Genomic DNA, 17,981 nt, shown 5'->3' on the forward strand with positions numbered 1-17,981 from the left:
GCGGTTCAAGGGTTTAGGAATCTGAGAAAAGGTCCACCAGAAAGCTACGGGCAAACTTACTATATTAAATATTTTAGCATCAACAGAGCCCCATGACAAATAACAAGAGGAAGAGATTATACATGGTTTCTGGTGCCAAAATCATCACGAGTAGGTGGTAGCTGAACTGGGCCTCAGAGGATGTATCTGAATTGACAGATGGCTACAGAAGCGGGAAAGTGGAACCTGGCTAGGCAATAGCCAGCCCCAGTGGGAGATTGCAAGGGTAGGGAGGATCTGAGGCTTTTCCCAACTTACTTTATGTCAATCTCTATTTTACATCCCATCTCTATTTTATGTCTACATAGTATTGCCTAACAGAACTTTCTGTAATGATGGAAATGTTTTATACCTGCCTTACTATGGTAGCCTCTAGCCATGTGTAGCTATTGAGCCTTAAAATGTGACTAGTACAAATGAGAAACTGAATTTTAAGTTTTATTTAACTTTAATTAAAATTTTAATTTAAAATAGCTGCATGTGGCTATTGGTTACTATACAGAAGAGCACAGACATTTACCAAAATTTCTGTTAATTTTGCTGTAAATTGTCCTCTACCAACTAAAGGCTCCAAAAAAAGCAGAGACCATATCCTGCTTTATTCCCCTACATATCCTCATCATTTAGGCCAATGTCTGGCACATAATAGATGGTCAATAATTATTTATTGAGTGATGGAGGTCAAAAATGGCCTCAGATGGATCATATACTACAAACATCAAAATATTTTGCTAGGCTTCCAAGAGTGATGGCACTTGTTAGAACAGCAGGGTGTAGAAATGTGTGCAGGACCATGGCACTGGGTCCCTGTTGTGAGGATTCCTAGACCACTTATCTGTGAATAGTAGTGGAGCTCAGGCCCATGAACTGGGGGAGAAGATAAGCCAGCCTGGACCCTGTGAGAGAGCCTCACAGTCTCTCTGGAGACTGATTCCAGATTCTAACTCACAGCAACCTGGCTAGAACCCAATGTTCCCAAAGGTCTCCAAGATAGAGGGTCTCATTAAACCATGGTGTTTTTGTTTGTTTGTTTGTTTTTTTGGTGTGTGTGCATGTAGCCTTCTTCAGTTTTTTTTTGGACATTTACAAAAGAACTTCTTTTAAGGGGCCCCTGGATACTAAGTCATCAAGATGAAGGCTCTTAGTTATATACTTGCAAGGCAGATTACATTTATTTCAGATAGTAATAATTACAGAAAGGCTATTGTATTATGATTAATCTACTTATCATTTGGAAGAAATAACCTAAACCCACTATGAACTCATAGTCAGGACCAAGAGTAGAAAAATATCATTACTTTACCTTGTGCAGCAATGAATTTATTCTTTTCTTGGTAGCCCTGGGAAGAAGGTGAAGAGAAAAAGAAAGTAAAAGTCAAAAATGGATTGGAATGAATTTCTCCAGACACCCAACTAGTTAACAAAGCCTTCTTTGTGAAAAGGTCCAGGAAATTAACAAAGATTTCCATTCTAGAAATTTCTAAGAGATTAGCTTCGGATAGCAGGAATCAAAGACTACAAAGATTACATGATCTCGGTAGTCTTCTCAAAGTGAATTATTAATGAAGAATATCTAAATACCAAATATTAGGCTAAAGCCTGTTTCTAATACTTTCACAGGGGCTGACAATCTGGGGCTTAGTGTTAATGGGTAAGAACTCTCCCAGGCAGAAACAATGTGGTGGTTCCAGGGATGAAGCTGGGACCACACTAGGAAGGCAAAAGGGTTATCTTCTTGATGATGCTTTACCTAGGTGCAAAACTTTCTGGGAATAGCCTGTGGGTATGGTGGATCAGCTCCCCATGTCTGACAATAGGGTTCTACTACAGACAATTGGGAGAAGAAGCAAAGGAGCCTGGGTATGCCACTTAATAGATAAAGAGCCTCTGAAAAGCTGGAAGTAACTTCCTTTTTCAGTCTTTATTTAGTCATTTATCTTCTCGACCTCATTGTTTAAATGTAGTGTATATAAGAGAAGTCCTAGGTAAGTGAAAAATCATTTGGTTTAGGAGTAAAATCACCCTCTGCCAGCTCTGACAGCAGTAAGAGGGGCAATGAGAGAGGCAGCTTCAAAGATGGAACAACAGGTCACACCGAGGTGATAATGTGAAATACAAGTCTGCAAGGCAGTGGCAGAATAAAGGAGGGGCCAATTTCTATTCCAGTTCAAACAAGGGCAGGGCAAGGTTGCCTCTCAGCACAGGAGAAAGCTTTAGGCCTGGAGATGAGTATATTAAGAGTCAGCAATAGAAAGCTTGTTAAAATTTTTACTAAGAAGAAGAATTTAAGTTTCTGCAAATGTTTTTAATCATTAGAAGATGGAAACTGAGAAAGCTTTAATTCAGGATGCTGCATTCTGCTTTAGTACTAAACCTGTAATTAAAACTGAGAAGCTCTTAGAGTATGTTAAGCCACGTCATATCCATACTCCATGAGAAGTCACTGCTAAATTCTCACTGGAGAATGTGGGCCATGAAATAGCTTGAGGGCCAGCCACAAAGTACTTCCTGCCCTCTCTTTACCAAGAGTGTGCCATATGTCCTCCATGAAAGCATGCCTATATAGTGATATGGCGACACTGCTTAACCAGTAAGTATAACTAGAATGAAGCAAAATACTGATTTTCCTTGTGTTATATTGATGACATGTGGCTCCCTGGTTACTGAGACGTCTTTGGATTTTGAAAGTCAAATCTCAACTGACTTTAGGTGGTAACTACAGTTAAAAAATTGACTGGTGATAGTTGGACATATCTGTGAATATTCTAAAAACCATTGAACTATAAACTTTAAATGGGTGAAAATTATGGTATATGAATTACATCTTGATAAAGTTGTTTAAAATGTTCTAAAACAATTAGGGTGATGGCAGCATAACTTGGTAAACTCAATAAAAAAAAATCACTGAATTCTACACTTTCAATGGATGTATTTTTGTTATATAAACTATATCTCAATAAAGCTAGGGAAACAAGGGTTTGGTAAGTGTAACTGGCATTCTACGACAAATGGCCTCAATTTGCTTTGGCAAAGGACATGGTCTGCCCCTATACTCCAAGTCCATCCCAGTGTATCTCCCATCTGTACTTAACCCTGCTGACCACCAAATGCTTCCTCCATGCCCTCTGAGACGCTGGTCTTCTTCTATCTCATTCGTGAGTACCTCTTGCTCAGTGTGCTTGGCAGAAGCTGGGGGTTATTTTACTTAGCACAATGTCTTCAAGATTCATCCATGTTGCAGTGTATGTCAGAATTTCCTTCCTTTTTAAGGCTAAATTATTCCATTGTATGTTTATACCATATTTTGCTTAGCCACTCATTTGTTAGTGGACACCTGGGTAGCATCCACCTTTTGACTACTATAATTAATGCTGGTCTGAACATGGGTGTACAAATTCCATCAGTATTCTTCCCCTCATGCATCCTGCTTCAGTAGTTAGGCTTGTTTTTGCCAGTGTGCGTGTGCATGTGCTCTTGCGTGCTCCCCACCCATCTCTTCAAACTCTTTCTCTACTAACTCCATTCCCACACCCTATAAAACATACTCAAATCTCTCATACCATCTCTATAAACATGCTCTAAATCACCCCTAAAAACCTCCTCTCAGTTTCACTTCTTCCCTCAGGCCTTGGTTCATGGTAGGCATGAACCAGACTTAGCTGGTATCAGATACTCTTGCCTCACTCCCCATTATTTTTGCTAGTACAGATGGCAAGGCCTACTTTTGCTCTTAGTTTTATGAATAAGCTCAATAAAAGATTCACTGACTCTTAAAAAAAAGTCACGTTTAGATTCAGATTACTACATGGGAAACATCTGGAAATGATGACGGGGTAAACATAAGAATACATTTTAAACTATCTGCTTGATCTTAAAAAAATTTTTTTCAATCACTTAAAAAAATTAGACTCCTCAGGGAAACCTTGAAATGACAAGTATTCCTCCTGATGTGTAGCTGGGAAGGAGCCAGTAGATGGCAGCCAATAACTGCTCAAGGCAATAATGAGAAAAGCTTGAGTTTCTTACATTGATGAATGAAGCATTGATGTAATCCGAATCTGGAACTCCTTCAACTGGTGTCAGATGGACTCTAGAGTGGTCATCTAGAAAAAAACAATAATTAATACTTCAGTTGAATTCAATTCTATTTATTTGTCTTAATGCAACCAAGCCAGATGAAATAGCTGTACCTATGTGTATAGAGAAACACATGTATGAATGTCATTGCAGCACTACTTACAAAAGCAAAAATTGGACACATCTCAACCATCATTAGAAGACTAGTTGAATAAATTAACGTATACCCATAATATGGAATAGTAAGCAGCTGATAAAAAGAGAATATTTCTGTTTCTCAACAGACGAACTGCCAACATATATTGTTAAAAGAAAAAAAGTCAGAGTACTGTATATAGTATACTAATCATATTTTTAAAAAATATCCTACATATACATTCATACACAAATAAGACCATAAGTATCTGTAAATGCCTAGTATAGCGGTCTCTAACAAGTTATGCATCCAAAAATATACATATATTTTTAAGGAATGAATTATATATATAAATGCAATTATAAAAATAAAGCAAAGTTCAAATATTTTGCTCATATCACATTCTGGAGATCACTGGCCTAGAAAAATGTTCATTAAGTTATAGACCAACTGATTAGTAATGGCTAAGTCTGGGAAGGGGTTATAAAGAGAACTCTGTATTGGAATTTCTTTGCAATGAGCACTACAAAAAAATCATAACAATCCACTTTCTATCCAGTCCTAGTAAAATTGCTTCCTTAATCTCCTAGAACTTTAAGCCTGCCACAGTAAAACCTGGTCAAGAACCCCAGCTGACTTAGTGAACACCTAGGGTCGCCCTGGGAGACATAAAGGCAATTTCAGCTTGACCAAAGGCTTGACCCTACTCTTATTATCAACCCTCCTATAATCATTGCAAGATTCTTTCCAGCCTCAGAAAAACTGGCCAGAAATGCAGTTTCAGATTACATCCCAAGAAACCCTACAAATACTCACAAGGCAAGATGTTTACATATCGATTTTTTTCCTTATTTTCCTCTTTGGAGGCAGCTTCACAGGTGGCCTGGATAGGACAAGCAGGAAGAGCCTGAAAGGTTAAGAGCAATTAGAGGAATTATTAACAGGGATAAACATCTAACACGCAAACTATTACACCAAACCCTGACATGGGGTTGGGGGAGAGATGGGTCCAGGTGAATATTTAAAGTCTAATAGAGAGTACACCTCTTCTCTAAACAGCTTGCAAGCTTCCTAGATTTTATCACCAAGAATCCCCAGGGGGCAGAATATCCTTCCTATTACTATAAGCTCAGCATGCTCTTTATATGATTACTATATGGTTAGGAGCCTGTTACAATGCTGGGTCACCCTTCTAAACAAGAGTGGGGACACAAGTGAAGGGATGAGCCATTCATCCCTATGCTAACCACCACGTAAAGATGAGATGCATCTCAGGGTTCTGAACCACACAGGAGGGTTCTGAATGGTTAGCTGAGTTAGGTCCTCTCTAGGGCCCTGACAAGGGATATGGGAGCCCAGCTTCTAGCATTATGTGGCAAAGAAGCAAGGATAGGCAGGTGGGTGAGAGGGCAGACATTTATATGGATTTAGCAGTTAGGAAGCAGAGGATTTGGGTGAGGTGACATTGACTGCAGCAGTTTTGGAGCAAATGTATATTAAGTAGGTATGTGAGTAAGCATAAATGATTTGACATGAGATAGTGTGAATTGTGTGAACTTGAGTAAATCTGTTAAACGTTCTAGGATCAAGTTTCCTCATCTGTAAGACCGGGACACTAATACCTGCCAGAGAATAAGCATTTAATAATTTTATAGGAGTGGGAAGCTAAACCTTATTATCTGAACTGCTTTCTTCTTATATGTTCCATATATTCAAAACTAAGAAAGCAAAAGAGGAACAGTTTAAAATTCCAATCTAGGCAATCTTTCTGATAAGTGATTTGGAAATACGTTTTATGAGTCTTAAAAATATTCATACCCTCTGACCTAGCAAATCCACTTCTGAGAATCTAGCCTAAAGGGGTAAAAACCTCTATGTTCAAATTATTTACTTCATCATTATTTAGAATGACTCCAAATTGAAAACAACCTTAGTATTCAGCAGTAGGGGAAGAGTTAAGTAAATTACGGTTCATGTATTATTTTTCATTCATTCATTCATTCGACAAATATATATTGTGTACCTATTAGGTGCTGGGCTAGATACCGAGCAAATAATGGTGAATCAATCATTTACACAGTTCTTGCTTTAAAGAATACAAACTTGTGGGTGAAAGACATCAAAAAAAAAAAAAAAAATGAAATTATACACCTGATAAATGCAATGAAAGAACAAAATGCTATTAGAGAAAGCATACCTAAATTTAGACTGAAGGATAGGTCTCTATGAGGAAGGATGAGTATGGAGAACAGTTATTCCAGGCAGAGAAGAATGACTGTGATGACCCAGAGGCAGGAGTAGGGTTGGCTTGTGTGAAGAGCTGAAAGGTTAGTGAGCATGTTATGTAGAAAGTGTGGTTGGTGGGGGTGGCAAGAGGAGGTGGGAGGAGATGAGTTTGGCAAAGTTAATTCACACATGTCCACATAGGTCCTTAAAGAGGGAGCTTTAATTTTATTTTAAATGCACAAGTAAACCATTCAAGTTGTTATAACTACAATCCAATGTGCATGATAAAGAATCACTCTGGCTGTTAAGTGGAAAATGGACTGGAAGGCAAGAATGGAAAGATGATGGTATAAGGAAATAGATGCATTTGAGAAATATTTTAGAGTTAGAGTTACTAGATTTAGAGATGGAATGAAGGAAAGGTAGACTGAAGAAAGAAAGACAGGAATAAAAGATGACTTCTAGGGTTTTAGCTTTGATAATCAAAATATATGATTAAATAAAGGAAATGCTAGTCTAAAAGGAACCAATTTTGTCAGATGGCAGTAAGAGCTTTAAAAGAAAGGAGCAGACATATTTCCTGGGAACCAGTAAGACAGTGGTAGGAGAGATTAAAGTAAAAAAATTCTAAGAAAAAGGGAGTCAGGGTCTCATAGTCCACCTGCCTTTACTTACTCAAGAGATTTTCCTTTCACGGTTAAAACCCTGGAGGGTTCTGCATGTTATTTTACTAAGAGGCAATTTCCTTAGACTCTATGCTGCCAAATACACAAAGGGAAAAAAAGAGCATCCTGGGCTGGGCTCTTGCACATGGAATAGAGATTCCACTTAAGATTGAAATTCCCCAATTCCTCCATAGTTTGCCTTCTCTTCACCCAGATAAGCTAGATTTCCACAGGTTTCCACCCTGATACAGAGTAGGATGAGATATAAGTTTTTAAAGTCCTTGCAACAATCCAGAGGCATTACTTTCTCTCCACATTCCATGTTTAAAATGATGTAGAACAGAGGGAGTGACAGCAAGACGCTTGAAAACAGTCCTCAGAGTCAGTAATAACAACGACCACATCTTATAGTCTTATCAGCATCCTTAGTTCCCCAGTCATAATGAAAAAAAAACCTAGGTCTCCAGCCAGGCTAAGGCTCTTAAAAGAAAAGTTATGAAGAAAAAGGAGCCATTGTTTGTCCAAAGAGAAGGGCCTGCCTTATGGTGCTAGATACAAAGGGTCATAATGAGTCAGACCGAAGAGCCTATGTCAGGGATGAAAACAAGGGAAATCTTACTCCTTTTAGTTTCTGCTCTGAAAAACCTGGCCTGCAGAGCTAGGAAGTAGTCAAACCAGGCTGTAAGATGTTAAATTCTCTAAAACACTAGGTGGCATCAAAGACCATTTCATCCCTTGCTTAAGCCTTTACTGGGAGCAAGGCTATGTACTAAGTCATTTACTAAAAATGTTAGTTTTTTAAAAAATTGTTTTTCAATTTTTTTCCAGCAAAAATATTATTTATTTTTAAGTGTTTAAATTGTTTTCTTCTGCCATTTCAGGGTGTTTTCTTGGACTTCTCCCTAGTTGTATAGCTTGTTCTTCTAGATCTCAGGCAATTTTTCCTTGCTGCTGCTCCTTGTTTCCATCACAACTTCGATTTGATCGCCAGAGGGATGAACAGAATCTCTATCATCTATGCCATTTTTTTTTCTTCTCAATTTTTATATTTATTAAAAAAGTATATCCACACAATTTAATTTAGAAGTTCTCTTTGGGCCCTACCCTCATCATATACTCTTTCTTCTTCTCTCATTAGTAAACCTGGAATTTTGTGTTTATCATCATCTTGCTTTAAGTTATTTGTACCCCATACATCCTGTATACTGAAACAATATATTTTTATTCAGGCTATTTTCTTATAAAAATGGAATTATAATCAAGTGGTAATTTGGGGTTTTTTTGGCCCAAAATTATGTTCTGAAGATTCATCCAAGTTGTTCCACATGGCCAAAGTTCATTCACTTTAATTATTCTGTAGTGTTCCATTTTGAGCCATACCAACATTTATTTATCCATTCTACTACTGATGAATATTTGGGTTGTTTACAGTTCACAATTCTACTTTGGTATGTGTTTCCTCATATACATGTGCAAGAATTTTAGGTATGAGTATTTGTAACTTTACCAGATAAGGCCAAATTGTTTTTCAAAGTAGTTGTACCAATTTACACTCCCATCAGCAATGTAAAGTGTTCTTGTTGTTCTGTATCTTCATCAACATTTGCTAGTGTCAAATTTTAAATGTATCAAATGTAGGTTTAATTTACATTTCTCTGATTATTAATGAGGTTCACCATCTTTCCAGTTTACTGGTCAACAGGGTTTCCTCTTCTGTGAAGTACCTAGTCAAGCATTTTCCCCATTATTAATTTGTACGAGTTCTTCATATATTCTAGATATTTATATCTCATCAGTTATAAGTGTCACAAATATTTTTTTACCAAGTTTGTAGCCTGTCCTTTCATTTTCTTTATAGTATCTATTTATGAACAGGAAGTTTTGCATTTTAATGTAGTTGATTAATCTTTCCATTTATCAACATTTTAAGTCTTAACAATCCTTTTCTACTATGAGATTGTAAGTATATTTTCCTATATTATTGTCCCTACGTTTCATCATTTTATCCTTTAAATTTCAGTATGAACACCAACTGAGATTGATTTTTGTCTGTTATGAGACAAGGACTGAATTTAATTTATTCTCAGAGGGTTACCCATTTGTCCCAGCATATTTATTGTAAAGACCATCCTTTCCCCCACCAAAACTACAACAGCATTTCTTTCATAAACGGGCTTCCATTTATATATAAATCTGCTTTTGGGTTCTCTATTTTATTCCAATGGTCAATCCATCTATCCCACTGCCAATACAAAACTGTCTTAATTACTAAATTTTATAATAACTCTTTATATCTGGTAAGGCAGGTCTCCTCACCTTGTTCTTCTTCTTCAGGAATGTCTTGGCTATTCTTGAATCTTTTCTCCTCCATATAAATTTTAGAATCAGCTTGTCAAGTTCCACAAAAAACCTGTTGGGATTTTTATTGGAATTGCATTGAATCTACATATCAGTTTGGGGAGAATTGACATCTTTACAATATTGAGCCTTTTAATCCATTGATCTCATCTCTTCACTAATTTAGGCTTTTTTCTTTAATATCTTCAAACATTTTTATAATTTCCTCCAAGAGTTTTGTAAATATTTTGTTAAATTTATTCCTAGGCACTTTACATTTTGGATGCTATTGTAAATGGCCACCTTTAAAAAATTATTCTTAGAGTCTAATGTGGCTTATGCCTAGAAATGAATTAATTTTTAATGCTCTTTATGTATCTATCAACCTTGCTAAAATAACTAATTCTAATAATTTATTTGGTGAAACTTTGTATTTCTGAGGACAATATTCTCCTCTGTGAAAAATATTTTGTCTCTTCCTTTCCAATCCTTAATTCCTTTCATTTCTTTTCTTGCCTCACTATGCTAAGATCTCCAGCACAGTACTGAATCTCATTTATTAACTTTTAAATCCTCTTTTAAATTCTCTTACCTAATAGTCACCAGTGCCTGAATATATTGCTGTGATGAGGAATCTACTACCTTCCAAAGCAGTTCATCTCATCTTGGAACAGCTCTGTTTAGAAGGACCTAATGCCCAGATACACCATTGCTTTTGTTATTTCCCTTGTACTGACTAGTGTAAAACCCAAATGTCAGCTGGTGCCTTCTCTCCCCCTTGGAAACCTTGAACCTCGAATTCCCTGCACTGTTTAATTCCAAAGCTCTTGATGCAGTGCCTGCTAATTCTTATAGCGCTTTGGCTCTGATTAATTTGTTTAGAGACAACTCATCAATGTAGACGCTTTTTTGCCTCTGCCTCACTCAGACACCGCACAGTCCTGTCACCAGATTATACACACATACTTCTTCATCTGGAAATCTAAGAATTAAGCTGTCTCTACTAAAGATGTAGTGTCCTGAGCAAGGGAGTGTCACATCTCGCAATGCACAGATTCTAAACGTCTCATGGACCCCATCTCAGTCTCTCCCTTCTCTCTCCCTACCACTCCCCACTCCCAGCCTCTTCCTCTCAGGAGCTAACTAAATCTTTTTTCTTTTTTTTAAACCTTGAACATGCTTTAGGGACCTCAGTAAGTGGCTTTTCAAAATATTTCTTTTAAAGAAATTCAATGCTTCCTTCTAAGACAAATGCTGGTCAATAAAAAGTTCCAACTTATAATTCAAGGATGAAAGCCATTGCATGTAAAGTTCAACTATGGTGAAGTTTCATAAAGATGCTACACACTTTCCTTAGAGCTTTTCAAATATCTGAAGACAGTTGTCTTGTCCTTTGTCTACTGTCCCTTCAGCTGTTCACCTCCACGGTCCATTTTTTCTCCAGAACTTCTCATTTAGTGTTATTCCTTTTCACAGAGACCTGAACACAAGATTTCTGGCACAGTTTAAGCTGGGGACATCAACTCTTTATTCTATATGCTATATATTCATTATAAAGCTAAGCTCCAATAGCTTATTTACCATATTAAAAAAAAATCTCTCTGCTTTAAAAAAATGTTACAAAAAGAATATGCTTATTGTAAAAGAAAGCCAAATAATTCAGAAGAGAAAATTCTCTATCATGTCTCTCCTATATTCTATCCCTGCCACCCCAAAATAGGTCCATACTTTAAAAAATGCATTAACACACTCACACACAGATATACATAGTTCTTTCTTTTTCAAAAGGGGGGCTTATACCATGTATAGTCCTCTGCAATGTTTTCTCCTATAACAGTATGACTTGGAGATTTATGTCATTTTTATTTTAATGATAGTATAGAATTTCATAATAGATTTAAGAAATCATTTAGCCATTTTACTAAGAAACAGATATCTACTCTTCATTTTATTTTCTTTGCTATTATAAATAATGCTGTAATGAACATCCTTGCACAAATACATATTTGGTTTTCTGTCAGAGTCCCAGAAGTCAGGTCAGATAGCACATGCATTTAAAATTTGGTTGATACTGTCAAATCATCCTTTTGATGCTATGTCAATTTAAACTCCTCCTACCTGTGTACAACAGTATCTGTATCCTCATACCTTTGCTCATACTTGATATCAATATTTTAAAATTTCCATATCTAATAGGCCCGAAATAATGGTTACTTTTAATCTGAATTTCCCTGATTACTAGATATAGTTGAGCCTTTTTTTCATATTTAGAGTATTTGTTTTTTTTCTGTAAATTGCCAATTTTGCTACAGCAATGTTTACTTTTTCCTCGCAGCTTTGTAGAAACTCTTTATGTTTTATGGAAAATTCTCTCTACTTGTAGCAAATAGCTTCTCCCAGTTGGCCATTTTTCATAGAGACATTTAACATTTTATTTATTATCTTTCAATCCACTCCATTCTGGCTTCTGAATCTTGTGTTTTGCTTAGAAAGACCCTCCTCACTCCATGATTATAAAAGTATTATTCTATGATAGTAGACACAAATTGGTGTGTTTGCCCCATGTGTTATTTGTCTTCTTTTTTGCCAAGGCTGACTGATGCTAACACAGTCACACCTGACCCGTACAGTGCCAACCAGATTTCTCTTTTCCAGGATTTTGAAACCCTGAAAAAAACAGAGGCTTCCCAAGAGGGCCTCAGAGCCACCAGAACAGGGCATGCTCTGCCCAAAGGTTGGGAGTCTACCTCATCTTTTGATTCTGCCTGTTTCCTCAGTGTCTCTCCCCAATTAACGGTTTTCTGTGCTTAATTAAGTTGACTTCCTTGTTTTTAAATAAAAGACTTTACCTGACTTAGCATTAGTATCAGAAAGTGGGTTGTAGTTGAGAGACTGATGGAGGAAATGTGGATGACGTCAACTTGATTACTGTGTACAGAAAGGAACTGTGTACAGAAAGGAACTGCTAATCAATTTTCAGGATAGGAAAGAGCGAGCTACTCATAGTTCAAATGGTACAATAGTTGCTTCAGTTATTGCTGTAATCACCTGAAATGTGTTTTAGCTAGTGGTATAGGGGTAGGGGAGTCCCACTGAAAAGAAGAGAAATGTTGAAACCAAGAAGTATGATTACTTCTGATAATACTAAATAACAAAACAAGAAAAAGCCCAGCTCCAACATCAAATGTTCATCTCCAAAAACAGGGCAAGGGCTCACAGCCTTTCTATGACTGTGCTATGTATTGTGCTGAACCAAATCTCAGAATTAACTTCTCAGAATTTTGCTGGTTGCTGAATGTTAGTTAATGCCAACAGAAATCACATCTTTCCTGGGTTGCTCATGTGAAAGATAGGGCCTTAGGTGAGACAACTGAAATGATGCTGAAAAGAAACAGAGGAGTTAGAGAAAGCCAATTTTAAAAATCTGTTATGTTCTCTATGCATCTTGCTTTCATGTGAAAATTACTCCACTATCCAGCTCTCATTGCTCAAGGATAATCAGAATGCACGTGTAACACTATCTGGAGGGTAAAATATATAAACAAGGTAGAAAAGCAAAGAGCTAATAGAATAAACTGAAGGAGTTCACTGAGTTGGATAATCAAAAATCACTGAAAAAGGATGGGAGAGCATAATTTTTAGATAAGGCCAAATCTGTAGTTATGGTACGGTTAACCTAACTTTTGCAGTTAGTGCAGCAGCTCAGGAAACTGGCCACAGTTCTAATGGTGGGTTAGGTTGGCCAGTGGAAATCTGGACTGAATGCTGAGTTCAGCTAGGTAATGATGAAAAGCCAAGAAGTCCTTGGCACAAAGTAGAGGAGATCAGTATTACATAGGATCCAACAGGCTCAATCTTTCTACTGATACCCTTACCATGCCCCTGATGGGATCTACAACATGTGCCTTGCTAGAGGGTGTACACACTGGTGAGGAAAGCACTGGAATCTTTCAGAAGTGCTTTACTGTCTTTACCAGAGTGAGATGCTGGTGGAAGGGACTGACTTCAAAATGGGATTCCTGACCTTACTGAGATGGAAGGAACCTCAGAGGCCACAGTCACCAGGACACAGACATCTCTCGTTGTAGATTACTCACTGTGAAGCTCCCAATAACAGAAATGGAAAGCAGCCAGCCCAGGTCAGTTGAGAGGGCCTGACTAGACCACCATGCTAGAGAAAGGGCCCCTTCTCACCCAACTTCCAGGCCTAAATCAGTTCACAGACCCGGAACCTTTCAATGATGGGCACATGTAAGGAAAAATCCTGCCACAGCACATCAACACTCATATGCCATGAACATTTCTCCTCATCTTCCCCTAAGAATCTGCAGCTATTTACCATGGTAACTCCACTGTGTAAATGGAAATACACCTTTTGGAGTCTACTGGGTTCTGGTCTTGAGCTAACTAATTCCTGGGAACTCAGAAAGCCACTATTTTATGCCAGTTAGAATGCAGCCTTTACAGGCCAGGTGATGGAAGGAGCTTTGGCCTGAACTGGCCTCATGTTAGGAACCTTTTTTCACAGTGTATGGTTGAATAGCTATTTACAGCCAGTGGTTGAATACCTGCATTGGTCCCAAAAGAATCCTATGGATAAGGACTGTTACAGTAGCAAGAGCAAATGCAAGTTGCTGGAGCAGTAATCTCTCTTTATCAAGGGCTAAGTCCCTAGGTGAGTCACAGAGATCCTAAATGCTATAGAAAACTTAAGCTGCAGAATAACAATGAGATAATCTATTTAAATGTCTAAGTTTGGTGACGGCATAAAGTGAGTGTTCAACTACTAGTTATTAGCTATTCTAATGCTTCCTATTACCCCCAGGCAAGCTACTAACAGACTAGCCCAAAAGACTGACAGCTTTTAAGAATGTCAGTGGATTATAATATATGAAACACGTGCAGCTGTAGATTTGCAGTTGCTTTTCCAGATACTATCCTTCCTATAAATTAATTTAACCCCTGGTACCTGGAATACTTCTATCAATGAGGCAGGTGCATTTTTTTTTTCTTTTATGGTGCGCAAAGACTACATGAAGCAATTTCCTTTCTCATGGCAGGAATAGCCTCAGTGATAAGTCATTTTGACCTCTCTCTGCTGTGATCTAATTCACTGGGATTTTGTCTCACTGTTTCAAAGGACATTATCCTGACAACTATGCTTATGACATCAAGCTGACAGGACCTGAAGAGCAGGATGTTATGTATCTTAGAGATGTACATGCTAGGCATAAAAATAAAAATATAGCGGCCTGCCACCTCAGTCAAGTTTTCTGAAAGTCAAAGGACTGTGACATTTCCCCTCTAACATAAAGCACAAGTTGCTGTTCCTTAGTCCCCCCATCCCCTCTGCTAAGAAGGAGGAGCAATATTTGCTGGGCCGTTTTTGATTTTGGAGACAGCATACACCACATGCTGGTGTCCTATTCTAACTCATTTATTGAGTGATATTAAAAGAAAAGGCTCTCCAGCTGATTTTGGCCACACAGAAATTTGTGTTAGTAGAACCTACCAGAGCCCAACGCTAAGCTAGGAACATAATCTTGCTGACAAAATCTTGGTCTTGTCCCCAAATCCTAAGATTTTTCATTATGATTCTTCTGCTCATTCCCCATTAGCTGGAAGCAGTTGGCACTACAGACTGTAAAACAGTAGTGCCTATGGGAGACCTAGCTATGGTGCTGAAACTGGGGTGATAACTTGTGGGATGAGGTAAATGTTCTCAATCAATAATGAACATTAAATAGTGCTATTTTTCTAACAGCCAGAAAAAAAGGATTCAAGTTATTCCATTAATTCTTGCCTCCCACCCATCTATTCTCTACATTGTAGCCAGTGATTTTCTCAGAGTACAAATCTGACCCCATCACTCTCTGCTCCTCTAAACTCTTCATTGGTGGAGCAGATATGGTGGTGATCCACTCACACAATAACTGTTTTTCCTTTCCTCCTTGCTAGTAGAGCTTCCATTCTGTGGGGCTGTCCACCTACTCCTGTGATATAGGAGTAATATGAACTGGTCTCAGCCAGTTGCAGTAAGCCCATTTCTCCCCTGCTTAAAAAAGAGCATGTAACAAAGAAAGTCTCCAGAAATAAAGAGTCATCCTTTTTCCACTGGACCTTTTTAAACCTCCAGGTGGTGCCTAGAACTGGGGCAGCCATTTTGGCATCAAGAGGGGAGCCAGCCTAAGAGACAAAGTTGACACATGGCTAAGTGGAAAGGTTTGGAGACTGAGTGTTTTACAATGTTCATGTTAATAAATCTCCCACCTCTGGAACTGTTCCTGTGTGTCCTCAAATCCATTCCTCTCTAATTATGACCACCTTAAGTCAATCTATCAGCCCCTCTGGTACCAACAGTTGTTGCAGCCCTTATCTGTATTCCCTGTATTTATTCTGGCCTCCCTGTGGGCCATTCTCTGTATAGCAGCCAGTCATTTTTTCAAAATACAATCTGGTTGATCTATGGTTCAACCTCTCATGACAATATACGAGATCTACAGTCTGGCCTAATCTTCCACAGTTTCATCGCTTACTACTCTCTTGAGTCTCTACCCTTTGGCCACACATAGCCCTTCTTTATTTTCTGAATGTGCCCTTCCCTCATCCACTTTTACTCCTAACAGTTTGCTCCTGCTATTTCCAGTGCCTGAAATCTTCCCCATCCCCCTTTCTCCAATGTCCTCACCTATGATTAGGTTTCAATGAAAACATTTCCTCAAGGAAGTTCTGACCTAGGATCAGAACTGGAGGGCTAAAATCATGAATTGAAAAATTCACAAACATGTCTGCTTCCTTGAGCGAGTTATAAAAAATATAAATCTAAAGTCCCAAAATGAGGCCTTTGCTTTGCAGTTTGCCATGGTCCTCATTTTCCATGCTGGACTACTCCAACTGTCTACTTAATACACTTTGGGATCCCTGTGCCAGACTCTAAAATGCCACCTGTTAATATAGGCTCCTACCACTAAGCAGTAGTCCTTCCTGTACTAAATTGCTCTTTTAAACTTAGTTACTTTTGTTCTTGTTTATGGGGGTTTCTCCACTAGTTAGCGAGTTCTTTGAGTGTAGGGACTGGATCTGTTTTTGCTCCCCAGCAAATCGCTGGCACCTAGCACATATTAGATACTTAATAAGTATTTATTAAACAAAGTAACAGATGCGATGATGAATGGATAGGTGGATGGGTAGATGAGGGAGGTGAGGCAAATCTTTCTTCATTTCCTACCCATAATCACATAAGGATAGGAATCAGATAAACTTGGTAAAAATTTCCTCACCTCTTAACCCATCAGAAACCTGTTTTCTACCCCCAAGACATTAGGTCTGCCTTCCTCCCTGCTGACACACCAGTCTTAGCAAAGAACTCACGTTGAATTCCTCTCTGAAGAGCTTATTGTCATCAGCCATTCTCCGGTTAATCTCCTCTTCCAGCTTGTCCACAGGCAGGGGCGGATACTTCCTGTTGGTGCTTGGGGATCTGGCCAGAAGTGGCACGCTCTGAGGTTCTGCAGTGCACAAGGGGGAAGGTTGGTCAGGTGGCCTGGGGACCAGCCCTCCTCTGGAGACTAAATTAGGGATTCTATCTCATGGACCCAGCCTCCAAGAACTAAGGCTGTTTTCAAGTCTTTTTTTTTTCCTTTTAGGGTAGGGAAACCACTAATTTCCTAATTTTCTTCTCCATGAAGGTTCCTCATGCTATTAATGGGTGCCTTACCCACGTCCTCAGTGCGGCCATTGGATAAGCGGAAAGAATTGGAATGGCTCCCAGCTTGCTTGTATTTCTTAAACCTAATGAGAAAATGTTCAAAGTGAAAAAACTAAGCACAGAAGCAGAAGAGACCAATCAACTTTGTTCTTCCACTTATCAATTTGGTCTCTCTAAATCTCCTTTACCGAATAAACAGGCTCTTTTAGAGACTGGTCTTACACATGGTGAGGCAGGCAGCTCCATTGCATGGTACTCCTGCTCAACCTCAGTATACTGACTCCAACCCAGTTATCACCAACAGTATATTCTAACTTGTGTGGCTCTGTGCAGCTCTGGTTCCATGACTCACCAGAGATCACAGCTCTACCAGCTGGAGAAGAGATAAGTGGGTAAAATATATATACACACACACACACACACACACACAGAGAGAGAGAGAGAGAGAGAGAGAGAGAGAGAGAGAGAGTGTGTGTGTGTGTGTGTCTGTGTGTGTGTGTGTGTGTGTGTGTGTGTGTCTGTGTTGAGGGGTCGGGGGGGAGGTTAAGAATATCCATAGCAACAAAAATCCTGGTACAATCTGGGAAACCCAGTCCAACACGGAGAAGTCCAGAGCTTCAGACTGGGTGGGCACCAGTCTGGCCACAGTCTCTTGAAGAATGGTGGAGACACATGACAAATTACAGGGGTACACAAAGTTCCCCTCTCTTTATCCCTGCAGAAAAACAGATGGAGCACAGACAGAGCAGCTTAAGCCAAAAATAAGGGCAGAATTAAATCCAATTACAACAGT

The 17,981-nt window shown here is 38.6% G+C and overlaps 1 protein-coding gene across 7 annotated transcripts in view; it reads right to left on the minus strand.

Annotated features, from left to right (window-relative positions):
* The window catches only part of PTPRA (protein tyrosine phosphatase, receptor type A), a 114,882-nt gene that overhangs the window by 17,887 nt on the left and 79,014 nt on the right, over positions 1-17,981 (minus strand). For 6 of the 7 annotated variants that reach the window (XM_025039686.1, XM_025039685.1, XM_025039684.1 and 3 more), the window contains 5 exons: positions 17,198-17,271; positions 16,852-16,988; positions 5,069-5,159; positions 4,066-4,142; positions 1,343-1,379 (listed from right to left, as the gene is read on the minus strand). In XM_025039686.1, the coding sequence (XP_024895454.1) occupies positions 1,343-1,379; positions 4,066-4,142; positions 5,069-5,159; positions 16,852-16,988; positions 17,198-17,271 (416 nt within the window). Of the gene's footprint in view, positions 1-1,342; positions 1,380-4,065; positions 4,143-5,068; positions 5,160-9,459; positions 9,554-16,851; positions 16,989-17,197; positions 17,272-17,981 lie in introns of all 7 variants that reach the window. The other variant, XM_025039688.1, reaches the window with a different exon arrangement.

Source organism: Pteropus alecto, unplaced genomic scaffold (genome assembly GCF_000325575.1).
Source record: "Pteropus alecto unplaced genomic scaffold, ASM32557v1 scaffold45, whole genome shotgun sequence".
Lineage (NCBI taxonomy): Eukaryota > Metazoa > Chordata > Mammalia > Chiroptera > Pteropodidae > Pteropus > Pteropus alecto.